This window comes from Eriocheir sinensis, chromosome 11, assembly GCF_024679095.1.
Source record: "Eriocheir sinensis breed Jianghai 21 chromosome 11, ASM2467909v1, whole genome shotgun sequence".
In the NCBI taxonomy this organism is placed as follows: domain Eukaryota; kingdom Metazoa; phylum Arthropoda; class Malacostraca; order Decapoda; family Varunidae; genus Eriocheir; species Eriocheir sinensis.
In genome coordinates this window covers 19718310-19728309 of record NC_066519.1, presented here as the reverse complement: position 1 = coordinate 19728309, position 10000 = coordinate 19718310, and the positions used below count along the sequence as shown (strand labels likewise).

Below are 10000 nucleotides of genomic sequence, written 5' to 3'. Positions count from 1 at the left end.
GTAAGGCTAGTCAATCACTTATAAACTAAAGGTAACAAACTCAGATAAATGATTTTCTCCTCAACTTCCTTCACTCCCTCTTTTCCTCCCTTCCTTCTTTCGTTCCCTACTACCCTTCCTTTTTTTTCTTCCTTCTTCTTTCCCTTCATTGCCATCTATTTCTCTCTACTTTCTCTTTCTCTTTACCTTCCTTTTTTTTCTTCCTTCTTCTTTCCCTTCATTGCCATCTATTTCTCTCTTCTTTCTCTTTCTCTTTACCTTCCTTTTTTTTCTTCCTTCTTCTTTCCCTTCATTGCCATCTATTTCTCTCTACTTTCTCTTTCTCTTTACCTTCCTTTTTTTTCTTCCCTCTTCTTTCCCTTCATTGCCATCTATTTCTCTCTTCTTTCTCTTTCTGTTTACCTTCCTTTTTTTTTCTTTCTCTCCTCCATTCCTTTTTTCCCTCCTGCCTTCCTCGCTTTCTTCCTTCCTTTCTCTCCCTTCCTCTCTTTTTTTTTTTTTGTCTTCGTTTCCCTCCCTCTCTTCCTTCTTTTCCTGCCTGCTCCTTTTCCCTTCTTTCTTCTCTCCCTACCTTTCTTTATTCCCTCATTTCCTTCCTCTATCTCTCCATTTTTCCTCCTTTTCCCTCCTTTCCTTCCTTACCCTTCCCACCTACATTTTTTTTCCTTCCTTTTCCTTCATCCCTTCTCTTCCTTTCCCGCCTTCCTTCTTTCCATTCCTTCTTTTCTTCCTCTCTCCTTACCTCCTTTCCTTCCTTCTCTCCCTTGGCTTCAAAACGACCCCCTTGAAAAAAATAAAAAAAATTCAGGTCCCATCTTTTTACGGTTTTAACACACAAACAAACACACACAAAAAAACACATTAGCGCAGCGGGAGGCAAAAACGAGAGAGAGAGAGAGAGAGAGAGAGAGAGAGAGAGAGAGAGAGAGAGAGAGAGAAATTGAAATCTTACGGGAAGTCTGCGTAAGGATCCCATGTCGGCGGTGGAGATGAAGATGATGGAGGAGGTGGAGGAAGTGGAGGAGGTGGAGGAGAGATGGAGGGGGATGGATGCTGTGGTGATCTCCTGTTTCTCAGGTTAGATCAGAGAGAGGCAGCATCACTTCATCTGGCATCTCTCTCTCTCTCTCTCTCTCTCTCTCTCTCTCTCTCTCTCTCTCTTCTTCTCTCTTTTTTTTCTTTTTCTTTTCTTTTTGCTTATGTCTTTTTTTTTCCTTTTCACTCCTCCATTCTATTCTATTCTTTTTCTCTGATTTCTTCTCTTCTTATTTTCCATTCCAGTTTTATAATTCTTCTGCTTCTTCTAATTTGGCTATTTTTCCTTCGTACTTCTTTTAATTCCCTTTTGTTACCTTCTCTCTTTTTTTTTTTCCTTTTCCTCTTGATGTCTTTCACTTTAAATCCTTCTATCCTCTTTTTTCTTCTTTCAACTCCTCTTCTTATTTTCGTTCTTCCTTCATACCTCTTTGAATCTATTAGAAACGGTCATAGGTACTGTTTCCCCTCTGTAGACACCGCTAATTAATTCATGTTCCTTAATACCACTCAAAACCAACACACAACACCACTCGCAAGACCACAACACCATAACGTGGAGGTGAACATGATACTCCACACCAGTTCTTGTTGTTGTTGTTATTTTTGGGTGTTTTATCTTCACACACCATCAACACCACCTCGACGAATCATCACCACCGTCAGAAGTCATCACCATTTGTTGTTATCAGTATCACGTATCAGTTATCACCATCATCACCACCATTACGCATCACCGTCATCATTACCAAAAGTCATAACCATTACCAAAAAAGTTATCGCCATCAAAATTCACCACCATCGTAAGTCACCACCAAAACAAGTCATCACCAAAAATTCGTCACTATTACCAAAAGTCATCACCATCACCACTAAATCATCATCACGCATCACCAATAGGCCTTTTCAATCATGCTTTCCTTGCTCATGACCACACTCTCTCTCTCTCCTCCTCCCCTCTCTCTCTCCCTCTCTTCCAGCAGCCCGACTGATCACAAACTCGAGTCAGACGGGCAGACGAGCATCCAAGGAGACGGGGCGTGGCCGGGGAAAGGCGGGGCGTGGCGGGGCACTCTGAGTACTGTCCCTCGGCGCTCTCAACTGACCCTCATCGTGGCACCAGCGCTATAGCCAGTGCCACATACTCTTGTCCACGACCTTGGCACTCCCACCCTCAGTGCAAGAGTGTGTCCTCGTGGCATTGCGCGATCTGGCTAAGGGTTCGTTCTGGTTAGGCTTGTTTTTGTTTTTGTTTTATTTTTTTCTTCTTTTTTTTTTTTAGGCTCTTGTTGTTAATGTTACGAGCGCAGGGTTAGAGGTTTATGGTCTAGTCTTCTTCTTCTTCTTCTTCTTCTTCTTCTTCTTCTTCTTCTTCTTCTTTCATCCCGACCACCACCTTCGCAGTTCATTACCTCTACCTCTTGTACATTCCTCTTTTATTTTTATTTCTTATTTTTATTTTATTTTTCTATTCCTTTAACTTTTCTGATGTCTTCGTATTTTTCTTTTTTCTTTTCTTATTTCTTCTTCTTCTTCTTCTTCTTTTTCTTCTTCATCTCCTCCTCCTCCATCTCCTCCTTCTTCTTCTATATCCATCAGTAACACCTCTTTAGCAGTCTTTCTTCTTCCTCCTCCTCTTCTTTGATCATTGAAACCATTATCTTCTCTCTCTCTCTCTCTCTCCCTCTCTCCTCTACCTCCGTCTTCTAACTCCTCTAAAATTGTCACTTCAACCTCCTTCTCTTCTTCTTCCTCCTCCTCCTCCTCCTCCTCTCGGGCGGGTAGTAACTGACACGGATAAACTTCCATCCAGGTAAAGAAAAGAAAGAAAAAACAATCTGGCAAACGTTAACAATTTATCCTCCTCCTCCTCCTCCTCCAACACAAAGGTGGACGCCCCAACCGTAATTATTTACAAAGATGAAGAGGAATGGGGGAGGAGGAGGAGGAGGAGGAGGAGGAGGAGGAGGAAATAGATGCGACGGGAGGAGAAGGAGAAGGAGAAGAAGAAGAAGAAGAAGAAGAAGAAGAAGAAGAAGAAGAAGAAGAAGAAGGCAATGACATGCAAGAAAAAAAAAGGAAAAAAAAAAGGGAGGATTGAGAAGCGAAGAGACAGGCAAATATACAAATCAAGCTCACCTCCTATAAACTGACATCACTTTTTCCTTCACCTTTACCCACAAACACTCCCCCCTTACCCACGTCCTTACCCACAAACACTCCCTTCTTACCTTCTCTCTTACCCACAAACACTCCCTCCTTACCTTCTCTCTTACCCACAAACACTCCCTCCTTACCCACAAACACTCCCTCCTTACCCACGTCCTTACCCACAAACACTCCCTCCTTACCTTCTCTTTTACCCACAAACACTCCCTCCTTACCCTCGTCCTTACCCACAAACACTCCCTCCTTACCTTCTCTTTTACCCACAAACACTCCCTTCTTACCCTCACTGTTACCCACATTCCCTCCTTCCTCTCCCCTGACTTCACCCATAATCCCTCCCTTCCTACCCTCGCCTTACCCATACACTCTCCCTTTCTTTACCTTCTCTTTTACCCATATTCCCTCCCTTCTCTCGCCTTACCCACAAACCCTCCCTTTCTACCCTCACTATACTCACAATCCTTCCCTTCCTTCCTTCATCTTACCCAGAATCCCCTCCTTCTTACCCTCGCCTTACCTACATCCCTTCCTTCCTTCCTTCACCCTTACCCACATTCCCTCCCTTCCTTCCCTCGCCTTACCCATGATCCCTCCCTTCCATCTCTTAATTTTCCGCTAACTTAACCTCATTTCACCATAACACACTAATTTCAACTCTGTCGTATTTTTAAACTACCTTATTTTACACCTTTCCACCTAATTCTTCCCTTTATTTATCTTTCTACAATTCGCATCACAGATTTTAAGATCAATGATACGGAGACGAGCACTGGGGCCACGCATATCTCAACCGAATACACAAAACTTGATATTTACCTGTATTCTTAATTAACTCTTGCTCTACATTCTTTTTCTTTAGTTATGCCTCGACTTCTTCCCATTCCACGTCCATTTCCTAACCGTAGCATGTTCTATTTAGCTCCCATGTCAACAAACACTAATGTCCTCTTCTTAAACCCCTTAGGAAACGTTTTCACCGCAAGTATTCGCATTTCACACACATTATCCACCTACTAACTCTCTCTCTCTCTCTCTCTCTCTCTCTCTCTCTCTCTCTCTCAACACAGAAAAAAAAAGTAAAACGCTTCTCAAACTGCACCCTGTCACCAAGCCAAGCCAAGCACCCGCAAGCAAGCATTTCCGAACCCAAAAAAAGAAATAGACGAAGCAGTGGAAGAAAGAAAACCACGGCACTTCATTTTGCAAGGGGAAACTTAAGCCAACACGTGCATGGCTAGACTTCCACTGCCAGCGAGACCGTGACAGCTTCTCCTCCTCCTCCTTCTCTTCCTCTTCTTTTTCCTCCTCCTCCACACGTGATTAATGCGAAAGGTAAAGCAATGAGGTGTGTAAAAGCGTTGAGCGTTGAGGAGAAGCAGCCATTTAGTCCACATTTTATAGATTAGTGAACAGACATGGAAAGGGTGAGGGAAAGGGAGGGGGAAAAACAGAGATCCCAGTCACTCTACCTAAGCTACGGGTCTCTCTTCCCCTGGCTAAACATCTGTATTTGATTTATATAGGCCTACACTACAGTAAAGGAAGTAGCTCAAGGGCAAAATAATAATAATAAAGTAAAATAAAGTCCGTCACTCACTGTCCCGATAAAGAAAGTAATAAAAATAATGATAGAACGAAGAGAAGCAACACACGTTTTCTCTGTTACTGTTAATGGTAGACTTATACATTCCGTTATAAATGCACTCTCCCCTTGAGTCTTTCTTGCATTAAAGCACGGAGACACGTTTTCTGTGTTACTGTTAATGGCAAACTAGTTCACTCCATCATTGCTGCACTCACACCTACTGGTCCACCCCTTCAAGCACACCAAGACAGGATTTTTCGGTTTTCTGTTACACTCACACAAGTTCATTTCTTTAAGCACATCGTTTTCTCAATTTTCTGTTAAGTGTAATGGCTAACGAACTAATTGTTGTTATTTCACTCCGATGGCTCACCTCCTAATGATGCAAACAAACGCCTTTCTAGTTTCATATTAGGGAAAATAATTAGCGAACCCATTGTTGTTATTTCACTCCGATGGCTCACCTCCTAATGATACAGACAAACGCCTTTCTAGTTTCATATTAGGGAAAATAATTAGCGAACCCACTGTTGGTATTTCACTCCGATGGCTCACCTCCTAATGATGCAAACAAACGCCTTTCTAGTTTCATATTAGGCAAAATAATTAGCTAAGCAAAGTAAGCTCACTCACCTTTCATCATGCCTCTCATACTGACGGGAAAATAAACGTTAGCTTTCACACATGATTTTTCCCTTCATGCATCAAAGCCTTACCTTCCCTTGTCACTCTTGGAAAGAAACGCAAACAAATATGCAGACAAGAGTTAACAAACGCACTTCTCGCTATTATTAACCTCTAGTGTGAAAGCAAAGAACATTAGTCTATCCTCAAAGGCGGCAACAGCATTACAAATAAATAAAAACGCACATTTCGCTGTTACTTCTGACGAAAGACATGAAATTCAATCCACTCCTGCAGGCTTAAAAAACGCACATGCACACACACACGTACACAAGCACACACGCGCATGGTACACACACACACGCACGCATACACACGCAGACGCATTACGCCCCCAGGCATAAAGAAAACGGGCTGGGGGGCGGCGCTGCTGGAGCCTTCACAACACTAACACTGGACTTCGAGGAGAGGCGCCGCGCTGGGGTCTTGCCGGTGGTGCCTCTTGTCCCCTTGGTGGTGCCTCCTGCCCGGCCATCCACCTCCTAGGCACACACACAACACACGGGTCACTATCATGTGTTGCAGGGTGTTGCGTGGGGGGCGACGGCGTGTGTGGTGGGGAGGAGAAAGAGGTGTTGGTGGGGGGGAATGTGTTTTGATGGGGAGAGAATGTGTTTTGATGGGGAGAGTGTGTGGTGGGGAGGAGAAAGAGGTGTTGGTGGGGGGAGGAGAATGTGTTTTGATGGGGAGAGAATGTGTTTTGATGGGGAGAGTGTGTGGTGGGGAGGAGAAAGAGGTGTTGGTGGGGGGAGGAGAATGTGTTTTGATGGGGAGAGAATGTATGTGGTGGGGAGGAGAAAGAGGTGTTGGTGGGGGGAGGAGAATGTGTTTTGATGGGGAGAGTGTGTGGTGGGGAGGAGAAAGGTGTGTTGGTGGGGGAAGAATGCGTTTTGATGGGGAGAGAATGTATGTGGTGGGGAGGATGAAAAATGTATTGTGGTGGGGAGGAGGAGGGAAGCGCTTTGGTGGGGAGGAGGGAGAATATGTTTGGCGGGGAGAAAAAGTTGTGATTGGGGAGGAAGAAGGGGGTTTGTTTTGGTGGGGAGAAAGAGCTGTGTTTAAGGAAAGGAAGAAGGCTTATAAGATAGGGGAGAAGAAGGGGGTTGTTTGGTGGGGAGAAAGAGCTGTGTTTTGAGGAAAGGAAGAAGGCTTGTAAGATAGGGGAGAAGAAGGGGGGTTGTTTGGTGGGGAGAAAGAGCTGTGTTTTGAGGAAAGGAAGAAGGCTTGTAAGATAGTTGAGAAGAAGGGGGGGTTGTTTGGTGGGGAGAAAGAGCTGTGTTTTGAGGAAAGGAAGAAGGCTTATAAGATAGGGGAGAAGAAGGGGGGGTTGTTTGGTGGGGAGAGAGAGCTGTGTTTAAGGAAAGGAAGAAGGCTTGTAAGATAGGGGAGAAGAAGGGGGGTTGTTTGGTGGGGAGAAAGAGCTGTGTTTTGAGGAAGAGGATGAAGAGAACTTGCCTAAGATAGGGAGCAAAGAAGGGGGTTGTTTGGTGGGGAGAAAGACCTGTGTTTTGAGGAAAAGGAAGAAGAGAACTTGCCTGACAGGGGAGCAAAAGAAGGGGGGTTGTTTGGTGGGGAGAAAGACCTGTGTTTTGAGGAAAAGGAAGAAGAGAACTTGCCTGACAGGGGAGCAAAAGAAGGGGGGTTGTTTGGAGGGGAGAAAGACCTGTGTTTTGAGGAAAAGGAAGAAGAGAACTTGCCTGACAGGGGAGCAAGAAGGGGGGTTTATTTGGTGGGGAGAAAGAGTCGTGTTTAGAGGGCGGGAAGGAGGAAGAGAACTTGTCTGGGAGGGGAAAAGAGAGTGTGTACATGCTTCAAATGTGCGTGGGTGGGGAGAAGATGCATAGAGGGATGGAGATGAAGCGTGGGAATGAGGAAATAAGATGCAGAAGGGAGATAATCAAACGACGGGGGAGGTACATAAAATACACGCTGGGGGGGACGGTAAAGGAAAACGGGAGTGAAGAAGAGTAAAGAGAGGGAGATGAAGCGTAGAAGGGAGAAAAATGAGACGCAAGGGAAGGGGAGAGAAAATAGAAGGGCGGGATCTTTAAACGTGAGGGGAGGATGCTGGGTTTTGTGACGGCTGAGAGGGATGGGGGAATGGGGGGGGGGGGGGTGAAGGGAGGGGACTGACAAGACGTAACAGAGAAAGAAGGGGGCTATTTAAGGGGTGGTTATGATGGTAGGGGACTTTTTTTTTGGGGGGGGGAGGATGGGACTATGTAATGGGGACTGTGATGGGTGTGAACTAGCAATAGACGTAATAGGGAGAGAGAAGGGGGCTATAAGTAAGAGAGAACTGTATTTGGGGGCTTTGTGATGGGGGGCTGAGCAGGGAAGGGGTAGAGGAAAGGGGACTGACAAGGTGTAGTGGGGGCAGGAAGGGGATATGAGAAGAGAACTGTATTTGGGGAGGTTGTGATGGTAGTGGCTTAGTGATGAGGGGCTGAACAGGGAGCAGGTGGAGGGGAAGGGGCTATCATGGGGCGTGATGGTGGGGGCCGTCAAGAGAACACGTTTGTTTGAATACCTTAAGGCCACATCACCTGTATGGGATGTGACACAGAGACCACACCGTATATCTCCATGAGGGAGGATGGGAGGGGAAGGGGGTGGTGGGGAGGGGTAGTTAGGGGACCATTGGGGAGTGGTGGGGAATGGGAAGGGGAGAGGAGAGGAGGAGCAGCTCAGCCAAAGTGTTTAGATGCAGAGCGAAGGACAACTGTGACGGGGAGACTAAAATAAGGAGATCGGCTGACAGTGTGGAGGCGGGAAACTCAGCCACCCCGAGGGCCAGCTGGTGGTGGTGGTGGTGGTGGTGATAGGTGGGTGGGTGAGTGGGTGGGTGGTGGTCATGTAACAAGGAAGGGACGGGAGGGGTGGCGGTGTCTCGTGGCTGTTCAGCTTCCGGGGAAATAAAAGGCAAGGGGACGGCGGGTGCCATAAAGCAGCGCCTCAGGGCCGCGGTGCCAAAAGGGAGGACCTTCCTGACGGGCCGTGGGTGTGGGGCACCGCGGCCTTCACTCATGGGCAAGGCTCAAGGGCGTCCCGGCCTGCTGGTGACGCCACACCTGCTGGGGAAGAAGTGTTTGGGGCGTGGGGGGAAGGGTTTAGTGGGCGTGTCCCTGACTGGGCGGGGGTGTGGGCGTGAGGGGTGATGGGGTACCTTGCTGAGGTCAGCTGAGGTGTCCTCCGAGAGGTCGTCGAAGGAGTCGCTGCTGGAGGAGTCAAAGTCGTCGTCCTCCTCGTGCTCGGCGATGGGCGCCGCGCTGCGCCGCCCCACGGAGCCCAGGGCCTCGAAGTGCTTATCGGCCTTGACGGCGATGGAGGCGGCGGAGGCGGAGCGCTGGGCGCGCATGGACAGACTCACGTCGGGGGAGTCCACACCGAGGCCGGGCGTGGCGGACCTGCCGCGGTGCCCGGCCAGCATGCTGGAGGAGCGGGACTCCAGCACGCCCTTGTAGCGGTCCAGCGCGTGGTCACTCTTCCGCAGGAATTTGTCGATCTGACGCGTGAGGGCGGCGGAGGGCGCCTCGGGGGTGGCGTGGGCGGGCTGCACCTCCACGTGGCGGTGCACGTGGGACTCGCGGCCCAGCCTGAAGGTGACGCCCGCGTTGAACACCACAGGGTCGGCGGCCTCCTCATCGTCCTCCAGGGCGCGGAGGCGCCGCCTCGCCGAGGGAGACACGGCGGCGGCGCGCCTCTCCCCCGCGTAGTAATCCGCACCGCCGCGGCCATAGTAGGGGGAGGAGGGGGTCGTGGCGTGCCCCAGGTAGGGCGAGGGCCCGTGCACCACGCCCCCCGGCACGTAGCCCTGGTGACTCCGGCCGCCCGTCACGTTGTAGGGGAACCTTGGGGGCGAGGAGTATACGGAGTGTGTGCCGGGTGTGTAGCCAGACCACGGGCCCGGCAGCCCCGGGAAGAAGGGGTCGCGGCCGTTCATGGCGGACAGACAGACAAACAGCGGCGGGGCGGGAGCTGCGCGGCCACCCGGTCCATCCCTCGCACGCCCCGCCGCCACACTGCCACCCGCCGCCGCCTGCACTAAACATAGCACATGGGCGGCGGGGCACCGAGGCTCTGCAGGGCCCGCCGCCGCCTGCCCTCTGAACCCAGCACGCTGCACGCCCGCCAGCACCAGCCACACACGCGTTTACTACACACATACACACACACACTAAATGCAGTTCACATTGGTTCACATGCAGTTCACTGGGCACTTTTCCCCGTGTTACAAACAGACAAACCACCACCCCGCTACCAATGCCATCCTTATTCAGAACTCTCCCATCATCCTCTTCCCATCAGCCCAATCAACCCGTCAAGACCTTCCCCTTTTCTACTCCCCTCTCTGATAACTCCTTCCCTCTTCCTCCTTACCCATTCCTATTCACCCACAGTTCATTATGACCCGCACTTGTTTAATGCACTCTTTGCTTCCTTCACAAACTCAACCCTAAAAACTCTTATGACAAAACCCGAAAACACAGATAAAAATATGCATAACAAAATAAGTATAAAACAAAC

The 10000-nt window shown here is 48.8% G+C and overlaps 1 protein-coding gene and 1 long non-coding RNA gene across 12 annotated transcripts in view; both read right to left on the bottom strand.

The window, feature by feature from the left end:
- The window catches only part of LOC126997036 (unconventional myosin-XVIIIa-like), a 258013-nt gene that overhangs the window by 69008 nt on the left and 179005 nt on the right, over nucleotides 1–10000 (bottom strand). For 2 of the 11 annotated variants that reach the window (XM_050858073.1, XM_050858075.1), the window contains exon 1: nucleotides 953–1141. The exons of 5 other annotated variants lie outside the window; for them this stretch is intronic. In XM_050858073.1, the coding sequence (XP_050714030.1) occupies nucleotides 953–976 (24 nt within the window). In that variant the 5' untranslated portion in view covers nucleotides 977–1141. Of the gene's footprint in view, nucleotides 1–952; nucleotides 1142–5865; nucleotides 5956–8639; nucleotides 9736–10000 lie in introns of those variants that run through there. 4 more of the 11 variants (XM_050858070.1, XM_050858067.1, XM_050858068.1 and 1 more) reach the window with 4 other exon arrangements.
- On the bottom strand, nucleotides 65–934 carry LOC126997042 (uncharacterized). The gene is made up of 2 exons (XR_007751863.1): nucleotides 403–934; nucleotides 65–330 (listed from the first exon to the last, which is right to left on the bottom strand). It is a non-coding gene; the product is annotated as an uncharacterized LOC126997042 (long non-coding RNA).